We start from the raw sequence: 16820 nt of genomic DNA, 5'->3' as shown, positions 1-16820 counted from the left end.
TGATGGTACAAACCTTGGTATAAAGACTTTGTCAAGGATTTTTACAGGGCTTGAAGACATCTTTCTTCAAAAAAGGTTCTTAAGAAGCACGTGGCTCTGGGTAGAACCTCGGCCTTGACAAGTGTATGTACTGTAAAAATGAGGAAGAGCTGAAATTTAAAAACAATATTTTCCTTCTGACCAAAGAGAGATAAATAAAGAACGCTGTGACACTTTGAGTTTTTATTATTCTGTCTTTGTCTCTCTGTCAGTCGCTGCTGCGATAAGAAGAGCTGTGGAAACAGAAACGAGACGCCGTCAGACCCCGTCATCATCGACAGGTAACACAAACACACACACACACACACACGCACACACACACACACACACACACACACACACACACACACACACACACACACACTGCTGTTGATCGCTGCTGAATGTATTTCATGCTCTCTGTCACACACATTATTTAAATAGTGACATATTTATCCTGCCCAGCCTCTCTCTCTCTCTCTGTGTGTGTGTGTGTGTGTGTGTGTGTGTGTGTGTGTGTGTGTGTGTGTGTGTGTGAATCTGTGTTAATTCAAATCAATGTGTCAGAGTGTTTCTGTGCTGATACTGTCATCACTGTAGACTCATGTCAGAGACAGACTGAGTGTTACAGCTGATACTGGAGCTGCTCACGTCTGAATGAACATAGAAAATATTTGTACTGATCCACCTGTACCTGTAGATCCCCTACCTGTAGGACCTGTACCTGTAGTGTCTGTACCTGTAGTGTCTGTACCTGTAGTGTCTGTACCTGTAGGACCTGTAGTTGTTTTCAGCTGTGACGAGCAGCCAAACAGGCAGCTCCATCAGTTGGTCACTACACAAAAAGTTCCCACCCTTTGCCAGCCACAGTTTTGGTGTGTGTTTGTGTTCATGCTAAAATGGGCGTGGCAATGGGAGTGGCCTATTGCAAAGAGAAACAACTTTTAGATGGCTAATCATAACATGACCAAACTTATGAACTGTTTGCTGTAGATTGTTGTTGGAGGCGTCATTGCATTTGGCCGCAGTCCTTTTTCATTAGTGACTCAAACCCCGCCCCTTATAGTTTAACCACACCCACTTCCATAACTCACAAACCATTTATCCTAGAGCTTTGCAGCAGGCGATGTTAGATTTGGCAGAAAGTTAATTTTATCATTCCTTATACTTAAGCCACGGCGGTAAAGTGCTCATGTGTTCACGCTTGTTCTTTATTATCTTATGGGGTTGTTGGGAAAACAAAATGGACTTTTTACAGAGTGGATTGAACTCTGAGATTGCATATGCAAAGTCCAGGTATCAGGATCTGGATTAAAAATGGTGTCAGAGCATGTCTTTGTTCAGTCACCATCCTGAGGAGAACGGTTTCATCTCTGAAAGCCTGCTGGTGGTTTATCAGACTCATGTGAACTGGTCTGAACGTGCTGACACAGATTTAGAAATGACTGCAGAAGCCTGAGATATTAACTGTAAAAAAAAAAAAAAACATAACTGGACCAAACGAGGTCAGGTTTGATACTGCAGGGTCGTGTTCAGAGGCATTTTGTTTTCAGGACTCTGTCTTTGTTGCAGTTAAAGGTAAAGATGTTTCCAGGTGACGGATGAACACTGTGCTGAACTGGTCCGAGTATCAGCTGCTCCTCCTCCTCCTCCTCCTCCTCGTCTCTTATTTTTCTCCCCTCCTCCTCCCTGCCTCTCCCTCCTCCTCTCTTCTCTCCCATGAGGAATCATACGCTCTCCTCTCCTCTTTTCACCTCCCCCTCCTCCTCTCTTCACCCCTCCTCCTCTCCTCTTGTCCTCCCCCTGAGTATTAATCTCATCCCTCCCTCCCCCTCTTTCCCTCTCTTCTCTGAGGCTGTGGGGGGAGGAGGAGGAGGAGGAGGAGGAGGAGGAGGAGGAAGAGGAGGAGGAGGAGTAAAAGCAGGGGAGGAGGGTAGATGGATGGATGGATGGAGGTATGGAGGGATGGATGTGACTGCTGCAGCCTTTTGAAAAGAGAAGTGGTGATATTACAGCGGCTCTTTTTTCTCCCCCTGCCTGCTGAAATGCATGATGGGAAGGTCTCCTGTGTTTTCGGCGGCGTCCAGTGAACAGGAAACATGTCAGGGTCAGACTCTGCTGCTGAGAGCACAAACACTTTGATTCACACACACACACACACACACACACACACACACACACACACACACACACACACACACACACACACACACAGCCTTTCATTCTAACAGCAGTGTGTTTTAGGTTCATATTAAACTCCGTTTAATGATTTAAAAGCAGACGACTGACAGCGACTGTGTCTGTAACATCAACTGACACCTGAATTCATCATGAATCCACTTCAAAAAGCCACAGACGTCTGAAACAACGAAGCCACTTTAACTCTTCAGATTCACAGCTGAGAAAAATGTTTCCATCACAGATAATAAACCAGTCTGCTCTCAACAACCAGGGCTGGAAGTAACTGATTACAAATACTCAAATCACTGTAATTAAGTAGTTATTCTGGGTACTAGCTTTTCAAAACTGTATTTTTACTTGTACTTCAGTATGTATTACACTATGTAATCTACTTAGTTACTTTTACAATCGTAGTTGAGTACAATTTGAATTAATATCCAAACTTTTCATCTTCATTTAGTAGCCAATCAGGTGATCTGATCACAAACAGACCAATGAAAACCAGGACAGATGGATGAAAAATGAAACACGCTGCAGCAGCAGCAGGTTTGAAGTCAGGATGTTAATAATTAATCATTAGTCTATTAATGGCCGTTAAGAATTTAATCAATTCAAAATGTATACATGGATAATTAATCAATAGTTTATTGAACCTCGTCTGTCATTGTTTCGTCTGGCGGATCTTAAACTTGACAAAAATGACAAAAAACATATGTTTTGTATGTTATAAATTACTAATAATTCATTGATTGGTAGCATTTTCATGAGGACACAAAAGGCAACATTAACAGCAGCTGAACAGGACTCTGTGATGACTGTCAAACATTTGACCTTGTCAGAGTTTTGGACGTGCAGGAAAGTCTGGTGCCTTTTGTTGTCATGACAACAGAAAGAAACACCCAGATAACGCTGTATTTGTTTGACTCGTCTGTCGCCCCTCTCACTCTTCTTTTACGACACATTAAAACACAACGCTCGAGGGTCGCCTCCAGAAATGATGCTGGAGGAGGGAGTGAAGACGGGCGGCTTCATCACAGGAAATAGATTTAACTAACTTTTATCTCAGGATGCACAGACTGACGACTGACCGCTGATTCGTCAGGTTTGTATTTTTAAAAATGTAGATCTGGTGATCAGGATTAGTGCGTTTTAGTCGTCGATCACGAAAACCAATCGATGACACAGAAAACTTAACCCAGGTGTCAGCTTCACCTCCACAGAAACAAGGCTTTTATTGTGAAAGGAACATGTTGTGGAAAACTCACCAACTTGATTCTCCACTCTAATTTATGACGTTCCACACCTGAGCAGCTGAATCACCTGTGACACCTGGTGGTAAATTTCAGTATTACCTGTCCAGTTTGGCTTTATACCAAACTGACCTACAACACTGTGACACCAGCTGCTATAACACAACAAATAAATCATTTAAGGTGTCCTTTTTATTTTGTTTTTGTTATAAAAGTTACCAAAATGAAACTCATACAGTTTGACCTCCTCTTTGGGTTAGAAATCCTCAAAGTTAACAGTTATGTGTGTTGACCAGTATCACTCTTAGTTTATCAGAAATCATGATTTGCAGTAAAATAAAAACCTGATCACAGTTTCCTGCTTTGAGTGTAAATGTTGCTTGTTAACTTGTCTTGCGGCCTCCTAAAGGTCCCGCTCCGCAGGTTGAACCTCGGCGCCGTGGTGTTTGAGGCTCTTTGTTCTGCGTAAAGACAGAAGCCTCATGATGGGACGATCTCCCGTCTGAACACCGACTGTGAGAATGTTTTAACACGCTGATCTTCAGTCAGTTTAACCTCACAGGTGAGATTTGATTCGTCGTCTCGCTGCCTGTTTGTAGCCGATGATGATGATGATGATGATGGTGATAGTGATGATGGTGACGGAGGACCAGCTCTCATCTTTTCACGCTCTCGCTCTGAATACCAGATGTGAGAATTTTTTTTGGGGGGGGTACAATCTCCTGTCTGCGAGCGTCTCTGGTGTCTGCAGCGTGGGATTATGGGAGGACGACGTGCTGTCAATCATTTAGAGGGCGTAGGTGTGATTTCCCTCTCATGCTGCAGGTTGGTTTTGGATGGAATCTCATTACTGGCCGTGTTTCAGGGTGACTGACAGCAGAATAATGTTTGGGGCCCCCAGAGGGCCCCCGGCCTGCTAAATGTTAAATGTATGAATGCATGGGAGTCAATGGAGAGATGAAGTGTAGCTGAATATTTTTTTTCTTCCTGGGAAACAGTCACAGAATGAGGAGTGTGACCCTGAACACACCATCTGCTGCTGTTTCACTGCTCAGACACGACGAACCCGAACACAACATCAGATTATATTTAACGCACAGAAAATCACATGTACGATTTTATATTAATTAAGAGTTTAGGTTTCACAGATCAGATGATTATTATATGAGATACAGAATTAAAGACAAATGGATCAGTGTTGTGTGAATGTGTTACTCTCAATGTTGAGATTTGGGACCAAACTGTATTTTGAGGGTGTTTTAATTCTCACTCTTTAATTCTTCAGTCTGACTTTCTGGACTGTCAGCGGTTTTGTCCAAACAGGCTGAAGATCTTGTTTCGCTTGTTGTGATGCTGAACAGCTTTGTATAGGTTTGTCCTTTCATTCCATATTTTATGTATAAATATTAGAAAATGTCCTGTATCATCTGCTCCAGACATTAGCCTGTGTGACCTACAGGCCTGCAGCTTGTACACACACACACACATACACACACACACACACACACACACACACACACACACACACACACACTGCCTGACCAATCAGCCTCATGTTTCTTTACACACTGATAACTTCATGTTCAAGAACCTCTCATGGATGCTGTGAGTCACAGTTTTTTGAAGAACCTTGAAGAACCTACATAAAACCTACTGACTGCTGACTCCTCACTCCTCAGGGCCACATTCCATCAACAACTGCTAGGCTAAAAACAAGGTTTACCAACTAGCTGTGTAGGGATTGTAATCTGTTACAGTTACAGACTTAAATTACTGTAACTAACTGAATTATCAGAATTGTACAACATTGAAACCAGGTGACGCAGTGTAAAGTCCATGTATGGAGGAGACTGATTGTGTTTACGTAACAGAACATTATCAGTTATTATGCAGATGATACACAACTTTATCTCTGTTTCAACAGACAACAACACACGTTCTTTGAACGCTCTTCTTACATCACACTCATCCATCATCCACCCATCCATCCATCCATCCATCCATCCATCCATCCATCCATCCATCCATCCATCCACTCGTCCACTCATCCATCCATCCATCCATCCATCCATCCATCCATCCATCCACTCGTCCACTCATCCATCCATCCATCCATCCATCCATCCATCCATCCACTCATCCACTCATCCATCCATCCATCCATCCATCCATCCACTCATCCATCCATCCATCCATCCATCCATCCATCCATCCATCCACTCGTCCACTCATCCATCATCCATCCATCCATCCATCCATCCATCCATCCATCCATCCACTCGTCCACTCATCCATCCATCCATCCATCCATCCATCCATCCATCCATCCATCCATCCACTCGTCCACTCATCCATCCATCCATCCATCCATCCATCCATCCATCCATCCATCCATCCACTCATCCACTCATCCACTCATCCATCCATCCATCCATCCATCCATCCATCCATCCACTCATCCACTCATCCATCCATCCATCCATCCATCCATCCACTCATCCATCCATCCATCCACACACACATCCATCCATCCATCCATCCATCCACTCATCCATCCATCCATCCATCCATCCATCCATCCATCCATCCATCCATCCATCCATCCACACATCCATCCATCCATCCATCCATCCATCCACTCATCCATCCATCCATCCATCCATCCATCCATCCACACACACATCCATCCATCCATCCATCCATCCATCCATCCACACATCCATCCATCCATCCATCCATCCATCCATCCATCCATCCATCCATCCATCCATCCATTCCATCGAATTCTTACAGTCTTGTTTCTGGGAGAGAAAAACTAGCTAGAGCTGAATAATCTTCAGCGGTCTGTACAGAGCGGAACTCTCTCTCTCTCTCTCTCTCTCTCTCTCTGTGTGTGTGTGTGTGTGTGTGTGTGTGTGTGTGTGTGTGTGTGTGAGGTGTTAGAGGTGATGTATTGATCGTCTTGTTCATCATTAGACATCAGACGCTCTGATGGAGGAGACACACACTGACTTTACAACCAAATCTCTCCTCTCCTCTTTAACCTCGCACACTGATCCTCCTCCTCCTCCCCTACACCTCTACACCTCCTCCTCCTCTCCTCCCCTACACCTCTACACCTCCTCCTCCTCTCCTCCTCTCCTCCCTTACACCTCTACACCTCCTCCTCCTCTCCTCCCTTACACCTCTACACCTCCTCCTCCTCTCCTCCCTTACACCTCTACACCTCCTCCTCCTCTCCTCCCTTACACCTCTACACCTCCTCCTCCTCTCCTCCTCTCCTCCCTTACACCTCTACACCTCCTCCTCCTCTCCTCCCTTACACCTCTACACCTCCTCCTCCTCTCCTCCCTTACACCTCTACACCTCCTCCTCCTCTCCTCCCTTACACCCGCTCCTCCTCCCCTATGCCTGTGCCCCTTCCTCATCTCCTCCTGTCCTTTGTTATTGTCCTGTTTCCCTCTGTCGCTCCTCATGAGGAGAGGAGGAGTAATGAACAAACAGATAACCAGACATCTAGAGAGGGAAGGAAGTGAAAAAAGAGAGGAAGAGAGAAGGAAGGAAGGAGGGAAGGAAGCATGAAGCAAATGAATCTCATCCCTCTAATTGGTATTTAACAGGTGCTTCCCTCTGTGTGTGTGTGTGTGTGTGTGTGTGTGTGTGTGTGTGTGTGTGTGTGTATTGATCGTCAGTAAGCGTTGCCGGTGGCGACGGATCGCTATTGATTTACGATTTTTAAAAGAAGAGTGTGTGTTTGTGTGTGTCTGTGTGTGTGTTGGTATTTCAGGAAGCAGCCTTACGTTGCATCAGATGGCCCAATTAACTACAAAAGTCTCTCTCTCTCTCTCTCACACACACACACACACACACACACACACACACACACACACACACACACACACACACACACACACACAGAGTTTGACTGACAGCCATGTGTTTTTCTGTTTTGTTTTGTTATTTGTTTATTGTTGTTTCTCTTACTGAGGTGCCTGTTAACGAGCTGATTGCATGTTTAACCTCCTCTGATGATGTCATTGGCGTCACCTTCAGCTCAGGTGTTTGTTGACATTTCTTTCATTGTTGCTTCTTCAGAGAAACCAGAGAACAAGCTGCTGTTGCTGTTGACTTTACTGTCAACACGTTGGCCTGATTTTCTGTGTGTGTTGGTCAACATGTTGCTGTTCGTGTTGGTCAACCTGGTTGCAGCAGAGTTTTGTGCAGACAGAAGTTGCTGATGTTGCCGTTGGAGAAAGTTTCCTTTAAAGCTCTTAATATCTCTGTGTCTTCACTCGTCTGCAGCAAATTAAACTCTGACATTTTTTAAATTTTCCTTTCATCTTATTTCCTGCCTCCGTCCGTCAGCTGAGTCCTAACGAGAACAGACTTAATGAGAATCTGTCTTAACGAGAACAAGAAGGACTTAACGAGAATCATCTTTAATCAGAGTAAAACTCTCAGACTCAGCCGAGATTTGATTGGTTCCCACACAGGACCGGTACGTGATTGGTCAGAGCCTCAGGCAGGAAGTAGCTCAGCTGGATGAGCAGCACTTAATTACAAATGCAAATTGGGTTAATTAAATATGCAAATGAGCGCCATCATCCAAAGAGCAGCCATGAGAAAGAAACCAGAAAACTTCCTGTTCAGTCCAATTATTTCCTGTCTGTTGGCTAAACGACAGCTGATTGGTCGAACAACCATGATTTAACAAGGTCATTAACGAGCGTCAGGAGTGTCATGTTCCTCTGCACTGCTCCACCTGGCCCCGCCCCACTCTGCTGTGATTGGATAGCCTTTCTAGTTGTTTTTCTTAGACCTTAGAATATTTTGTTTCTAAGTTCTTTCCTTTCCTGAACCAAACCAAGCTGTGACTGAACATTCAAAATAATTATTTAAAAACTAACGAAATGAAAAGAATTAACATCATAAAGCCCCACAGCCTCTGGGCTAAACTCTCTCACCCTCCTAACTGACAAAACCTACACTCATGTTCACAACCAATCGGAGCACAGCAGCAGCAGCCAATCACAGCGCAGTGGGGCTGGAGTGAAAATAAAAAATAAAACAAGAGGTGAGATCACCTGACGAGACCACGGGAAGAAGAACCAGCAGCGACAGTCATTGGTTGTGAGGTTCCTCAGGGTTCTATTACCGGCCCTCATTCTTTCAGTTTATATATTAAAGGGACAGTTCAGATCATTTGCGGTGTTGTTGCATTTATTCGTTTGATTGTATTATTATGAGACGTCAATGTTTTAAAAGGTTAGTTTAAAGTCACACACGTCACACAATAACACAAACATCAGTTTCCATCAGAAAATACGGAATGACAGCGAAGTAAGGTGGTGAAAATATCATTTTACTTCACAGAACATAGAGTTAACTGAACTATCTGAACTATCCCTTTAAAATAAAAATATAGTAAACACACTTTTTAGACAGAACAGCTAACAGTGGACAGAACTTCATATTACATAGTTAACATTTTATTTAATTTTACTTTATTTTATTTATTTATTTTATTTTATTTTATTTTATTTCATTTTTGTTGTTTTGCAGTTGTGCATAATTCAAACATTCATCACCAAAGATAATTCATGACAATATTTTAAACATATTTAAGTCATGGATGCTACAATCTATTGTTTTTTCTATTTAATAAAGGACATTTTTAACACATCCTAAGTTTTCTTTATTTTTAATGGGCTTTTTTTTCTCATGATGTTATCATACTTTGATTATTATTATTATTATTTTTATTATTATTATTATTATTATTATTATTATTATTACAGTTTGAGATGTTTGATGTTGACATGAATGAGATTAAAAATCTGAACTGGATAAAAATACAAATTTATGACAGATCGTCTGACAGCAGATCTGAGTTGGTGCTCCTCTACGGCAGACAGACAGGGTCAAACTGAGCGACAGGGAGATTCAGACTTTGACATTTTACTGCTAAACAACTTAATGTCAGCTGTCAATCACTGCTGCTCTCACACACACGCGCTCTCACATGCTCACACACACACACACACACACACACACACACACACACACACACACACACACACACACACACACCTGGAGAGTCTTGTGTTGGATCTGTAGACTGTGTGATTTAAAGAGGAGGAGGAGGAGATAATTAAATTAGATAATGAGTCCATCATCTCTCTCTCTCTTCAGATTACAGTAAATGAAAACAGACAACTTGTTCTGTTCTTCATCACAGTGAGGAGGAGGAGGAGGAGGAGGAGGAGGAGGAGGAGCATGTTCAGTCAGATCAGCATTACAGAAAAAAGTCTGTTGTTGTGTTCAACAGTCAAAGCAACAGTGAATATATCTACTAATCAATATACTAATCAATAGACCACATTTACAAACAGATGTTCTCTTACTTTAATTTGTTTGTTGATTTCTGTGATTCAATATTTTCTTATTTCTGTCACAAATATTAAAGAACATTTGGACCTGAACAATCACATAGAGGTGATATTTTACAAAACTTCCCACATCTGTTTCCTGCAACACTATGTTTTTATCATCTTAAATTTAATATTTTAGGGGTTTTAGACAAAACAATTTAAAGACGTGTGTGGAGCCCAGAAACTGACAGAAGGAGGATTATCAGATGAGTCAAAGACTTCTGTGTTTTAAAGGGTTAATTCAGATTCACTGAAGTCTCACAACAACACAAACACACTAACAGATGAGGCAGCAGCAGATCAACGGCTCCTGTGTTCTGAGCTAAAATGACTGATTTTATGAATGGAGTTTGGTTGGTTTGTAGAGAGTGATATATGTTTTATATAACGGTCTGTCAGAAAGATAAAGAGATGAGAACAACAAAAAGTTGAACTGTCCCTTTAACATCTGATACCGGAGTTTACATCAGAACAGCTGTGACACATCTGGACTGTGTTTTATCTCTCCTTGACCTCAACTGCTCACCAATATGTGTGTGAGAGAGACAGAGAGTGTGTGTTATAACAGCTGGTACTCTGGTCTTCAGCCTGTGATGCCATCTGACACACACACACACACACACACACGCACACACACACACGCACACACACGCACACACACACACGCACACACACACACACAACATGACTTTTCATAAGTATGTAAAATCACACATTTTGTCTCTGGCTATAAAAAGGCAATCCGTGTGTGTGTGTGTGTGTGTGTGTATGTGTGTGTGTGTGTGTGTGTGTGTGTGTGTGTGTGAGTCATAATAGCTGTTAATTAGCTCTGTGTTCAAACCAGCCGCGGATGCTAATTAGCAGAAAACCTGTCCAGCATTTGGTGTTAATTAGAGCGACAGGCCCGAACACATCTGACCACACACACACACACACACACACACACACACACACACACACACACACACACACACACAGCTGTCAGACTTTACCTCTGTTCTGTCATGTTTAGTTTAGTTTAACATTTAGAACATTTCATAATTAAGTATTTTAGGAACATCTTCAGCGCCTTATAGTTTCATAATCAGAGACTCTGTCCGTGGTCCTGAAGAGTCCAGCAGGTAGAGACTCTGTCCGTGGTCCTGAAGAGTCCAGCAGGTAGAGACTCTGTCCGTGGTCCTGAAGTCCAGCAGGTAGAGACTCTGTCCGTGGTCCTGAAATCCAGCAGGTAGAGACTCTGTCCGTGGTCCTGAAGAGTCCAGCAGGTAGAGACTCTGTCCGTGGTCCTGTAGAGTCCAGCAGGTAGAGACTCTGTCCGTGGTCCTGAAATCCAGCAGGTAGAGACTCTGTCCGTGGTCCTGAAATCCAGCAGGTAGAGACTCTGTCCGTGGTCCTGAAGAGTCCAGCAGGTAGAGACTCTGTCCGTGGTCCTGAAGAGTCCAGCAGGTAGAGACTCTGTCCGTGGTCCTGAAGAGTCCAGCAGGTAGAGACTCTGTCCGTGGTCCTGAAGTCCAGCAGGTAGAGACTCTGTCCGTGGTCCTGAAATCCAGCAGGTAGAGACTCTGTCCGTGGTCCTGAAGAGTCCAGCAGGTAGAGACTCTGTCCGTGGTCCTGAAATCCAGCAGGTAGAGACTCTGTCCGTGGTCCTGAAATCCAGCAGGTAGAGACTCTGTCCGTGGTCCCGTAGAGTCCAGCAGGTAGAGACTCTGTCCGTGGTCCCGTAGAGTCCAGCAGGTAGAGACTCTGTCCGTGGTGCTGAAGAGTCCAGCAGGTAGAGACTCTGTCCGTGGTCCCGAAGAGTCCAGCAGGTAGAGACTCTGTCCGTGGTGCTGAAGAGTCCAGCAGGTAGAGACTCTGTCCGTGGTGCTGAAGAGTCCAGCAGGTAGAGACTCTGTCCGTGGTGCTGAAGAGTCCAGCAGGTAGAGACTCTGTCCGTGGTCCTGAAGTCTCATACAGAATTATCCATTTATTACTGTTTGTATTATTTGTCATTGATTGTTCTACTGAAGCAGCCTGTTCTGGATTAGTTCCTAATTAAAACTCACCAATTATCATGAGGAACATGTTTAAAACATGCTGAGAACATGATTAGAACGTTCAATAATGACACAGAACACAGTACAGACATTTTAAGGACTCACAAATAAAAACAGGCTGAAAAACAAACACAACACAGACACAAAGAACATGAAAAGAGAACACGCCAAGGACACGATCAGAGCGCACAGAGAACACGCTAAGAACATGGAGCGGAGCATGTTGAGGACACGCCACTGTCTGACAGCTTCTCTAGTCTCCAATTACAGCAGAGGTCAGAGGTCGAGACGAACGGATTCATCATGCTAATCATGAAGTGGTTATCGCTCAGCGTGTGTGAGTGTTTGTGTGTGTGTGTGAGTGTGTGTGTGTGTGTGTGAGTGTGTGTGAGTGTGTGTGAGTGTGTGTGTGTGTGTGTGTGTGTCAATTAAACATGCAGCTCAGCCGGCTGTGAACACACAGAGGACTAATGGAGCAGGACAGACAGAGGGAGGCTTTAAGGTTTTTCTCATGATTCAATCAGAGACGCTAAGCGTTTAGCGTCTCACTGTCTCCTCACAGTGCAGAAATGTCCTCACAAAGACAGTTTTCAGGTGAAAGTGGTCCTCACAGAGACAGCTCTATGAGCCTCGTACACACACACACGTTCCCACACGACTGTTAACCATCAAACTGAAATAAAAAAAAGAAAACAGGAATAAATTATCTGTTAAAACACAAACAACACATATTTAATATGTAAATGAGCAGAACGTTCTGCTGTTAACGAACACATTTGAATACCAATTAGAGTAGTCAGAGTTAATTAATGACAACTGTCAATTAGCAGCAGTGAGCTAATTGATTAAGCAGCTGATGGAGGAGGAGGAGAAACTAAAGGAGGAAGAGAAGCACCAACATCAACCCCATGATTAAACCTCCGTAATCAATAATCAGTCATTACAAAAACATGTCCAGGTCTTTAATCAAACACCAGCAGGGACAAATAAGAAACCTCCAGACTGAGAGACAACAGTCAGGAGGACAAACCTGAGACAAGAGACTGTCAACAGTCACACAACAACTTCTTTATCAAACCTGAGAGGCTCCAGAGACAGAAAGTAAAGGAGCTGCAGCTCACTGACACAATCTGCACATCATCGTTTTTATAGAAAACACAAGAAAAATACTTATATTTATTTATAATTTACTACTCTAATTTTCCACTTTCACTTTTATTTCATCAGAAAACTTTTAGAAGTAGTTTGTTTTTTGTTCAGTTGTCTGTTGAGGATGTGTGTGTTTCAGTGCTTCATATAAAACTATGGAATGATGGAAAGAGTTTTACAGATCTGTCAGTCGGAGAAAGTGAACAAAGAAAGAATAATTAGATTAATTCATCTGATGAATTATTGTGTGATTCTTTTGTTTTAATACATATATATTTTTGTAGCATCGTGATGTCTCTGGTTGTCTCATGTTTGTTTACAAGAAAAATAAGATTCATCTTCTTCCTGCAGCTTGTTGTTCCTGACGTGTGCAGATGGATTTGTGCAGTGATTCTTTTTTCCTTCTCCTGGAGATGTGCATTATACATGAACCAAAAATATAAAAATGAAAAAATGACTAAACTAACTTTTAGTCGCCTCTTCATGAGCTCACAAGTTTCTTTCTTTTTCTCAAATGATTTATTAATGTGTAGCTACGATGCTAAATATTTAGAAGTATTGCAAACAAAAACAAACTTTTCCCTCCAGGCTTTCTGAGATGTGGATGTTCATGTGGTTATTTGTTACAGTTATAAAGTCATGAAGGAATTTAATGAAGTTTGACTTTTTGTTTGATGTCAAACTTTTGTATTCGCTTTAATAAGATCAGTTCAGACTCTTTGAGGGGCTGAAAGTTTATAAATGAATTTTGTTTGCTGCTTTAAATGTTTTTTTTTTCTTCTCTTGATTTATTAAATTTTAAAGCAAAACATGAGTTAAAGAATCAATATTATCAATCAATCAATTTTAATGTTTAAAGACAACAGCAGCTGTTTTAGAGTAAAAACCTGAACACACAGAGAGAGAGAGAGAGAGAGAGAGAGAGAGAGAGTGGAAATGACTCGGATCAGATTAACAGGCAGAGCTGCCAACAGCACGTAAATCACACACACACACACACACACACACACACACACACACACACACACACACACACACACACACACACACACACACACACACACACACACACACTGTGGCAGTACATTACCGTCAGTATAATTCCTCCTCACACTGCGACTACATTTTCTACCTCATAGAGCATATTAACTCCAGCACAGTGTGAGTCAGTGTGTGTGTGTGTGTGTGTGTGTGTGTGTGTGTGTGTTCAGTGTCAACGTGTGTGTGTGACTTTCATTCTTCCTGGAGATAAATTTGCGATGCGTCCTAATTTCCTGCTCATAAATATGTGCAGTAATAGAGAGAGAGAGAGAGAGAGAGAGAGAGTGTGTGTGTGTGTGTGTGTGTGTGTGTGTGTGTGTGTGTGTGTGTTTCAGTGTGTGTGTGTGTGTGTCAGGTCTTCCCTGCTTATCACACAACAAATTGAAAGCTTAATCTGTCCTGCGTGTAGATTTACGACCTCGATCGCTCGCCTGCTCTGCGTTCAGAGGAGGAGAAAAAAGATGAAGAAGGAGGAGAGGGAGGGAGGGAGGGAGGGAGGGAAGGAGGAGAGAAGGAAACGAGGAGGGAGGAGGGGAGGAGGAAATAAAAAGATGGAGGAAAGTGAGAGGAGATGAGGTGGAGAAAAACTGAGTGAGGAGGAGAAGTGAAAGGAGGCGAAGAGGAGATAAGTTGAGTCTGTGTGTCTGAAGATAAGCCGACGATCAGCTGAGACTCCCGGGCGGTTACCATGGTGATAAGACTATGTGTTGGTGTGTGTGAGCAGGTGATCAGAGGTCAGAGGTCACGCTGACAGACTGAGGTTATCTTCAGACAAACATCAGTGAGACTTCATGCACTCATGATAATAACACCACGCTGTTGGAACACATCAGGGATGGCGTCATATGTTGCTCCAAATACCCCCACACCGTTACCATGGTAACAACCACACTACTAATTGATTAATAGAGAAAATGATCATCAGATTGATCAGTAAGGAAAATAATTGTTACAGACACATCTTGAAACTTGGACTGTTGACCTACTGACAACATTGTGACAGGATCAATTAAAGTAGTATTAAAGTAAAATGTCATAAAGTGGATGATGATAATTCATAATTGTATTGTTTTTAATAGAAGCTTTCATTGGTGCTGTATTGATTATAGATTTTATAGGTGTTTGTATTGGAAGATTTGAATTGTTGGTGCTGCTGGTCGTCTTTTAGAAAAGGTTGATTTGTTTACAGAGCATCTGTTCACTGTGTGTGTGTGTGTGTGTGTGTGTGTGTGTGTGTGTGTGTGTGTGTGTGTGTGTGTTTCAGTGTCAGCACTTTGTCCTTCTGTAGGCTCATTAGAGACGAGCAGCAAGGAATGCTGGGTAATCAATACTGCAGAGACCCTCGAGAGACCAAAAACATCGCCTGAGAGAGAGTTCTGTCTTTTTTGTCCTTCTTCTCTCACTGTGTGTGTGTGTGTGTGTGTGTGTGTGTGTGTGTGTGTGTGTGTGTGTGTGTGTGTGTGTGTGTGTGTGTGCGTGTGTGTGTGTTTAAAGCCTGTTACCATAGCGACCTCTATGATGCTGTAGTTGTGAGGATGCTGCATGACTTCAGACAGACCAGTCAAAACCACAAACAGCAACAAGTAAACAAACAGAGACACAAAATAAAAGCAGTAAAATTGATGTTGAGGTTCAGAGCTGCAGCTGCACTTCCTGTTCTTTGTCTTCTGTTCTCTGCTGGAAGAGGACGACAAGACAGAGAGACAGACACTAAGTGTGTGTGTGTGTCTGTGTGTGTGTGAGAGAGAAATTCCTGAAACAAACCATCAAACAGCAGGTGACAAAGCAAACAACACTCACAGTAAATCTGCAATATATTATAATATATATTATATATATTATAATACATCTGTAATATATTACACATTACTACATAATTATTAAGTTACTTTCATTTGACCAACAACTAATAAGTTACTTGACAGTATTACTGACTATGTAGAGTAATATATTACCCTGTATTTGTGTTACTTTCACCAGAATAACTTCAGAAATATGACCATTAGATGATTAGAAACTGGGGTTCCTGTTGTTTTGTAGCAGCATCCCTGCAAATGCTCCTATATTACAACACTTACAGTAAAAAGACGTTTCAGTCGTTCCTGTCCTCCTCGTCCTCCTCCTCGTCCTCCTCCTCCTCCTCCTCGTCCTCCTCCTCGTCCTCCTCGTCCTCCTCCTCGTCCTCCTCCTCCTCCTCCTCGTCCTCCTCCTCGTCCTCCTCCTCCTCCTCCTCGTCCTCCTCCTCCTCCTCCTCGTCCTCCTCCTCCTCCTCCTCGTCCTCCTGTGTCTTCAGCTCCCTGCAGGCTCGTGTCTCAGCTGAGTCTGTTGGTGTTGGTGGAGCTGAGTGAACTGAGTGAAGGTTTGTGGCTCAACCTGAGTCACCAACCCAAAATGTCAGTTAATGCTTCTTTATCTCATGTGTAAAACGTTGCATCGTCTGCATACAGACGCATATAATTGTCGTTTTAAATGTTTCTCCTATAAAAAAAATTAAAAAAAATAGAAGGAACCCTGAGGAACTCCATTTACTATAATCATGAGCCATATCATACTGCCTCCAGTGCTACAAGTACTATTACTGCTTTTATTCAAGGAAAATTGAGAGTTTTTATTTTAACTTGTAGCTATTTTTTTTATTATCTTGGTGTGTTACGTTTCAATCATCTCTTAAAACTGCGGCTGATAACATTAGAAAACCCAGAAAGAACTAGTTT

At 42.6% G+C, this 16820-nt stretch overlaps 1 protein-coding gene across 3 annotated transcripts in view; it reads left to right on the top strand.

Moving 5' to 3' along the window:
• LOC146311452 (transcription factor COE3-like) overlaps positions 1-16820 on the top strand; it is a 57480-nt gene that overhangs the window by 10932 nt on the left and 29728 nt on the right. For all 3 annotated transcript variants that reach the window (XM_084741172.1, XM_084741171.1, XM_084741170.1), the window contains exon 6: positions 252-320. In XM_084741172.1, coding sequence (XP_084597298.1) covers positions 252-320 — 69 coding nt within the window. The remainder of the gene's footprint in view (positions 1-251; positions 321-16820) is intronic.

The sequence above is a fragment of the Lutjanus erythropterus genome, chromosome 17 (assembly GCF_056507025.1).
Source record: "Lutjanus erythropterus isolate fLutEry1 chromosome 17, fLutEry1.hap2, whole genome shotgun sequence".
NCBI classification, from domain to species: domain Eukaryota; kingdom Metazoa; phylum Chordata; class Actinopteri; order Lutjaniformes; family Lutjanidae; genus Lutjanus; species Lutjanus erythropterus.
Note: the sequence above shows the minus strand (reverse complement) of the source record. Positions and strands in the feature narration are given on the sequence as shown.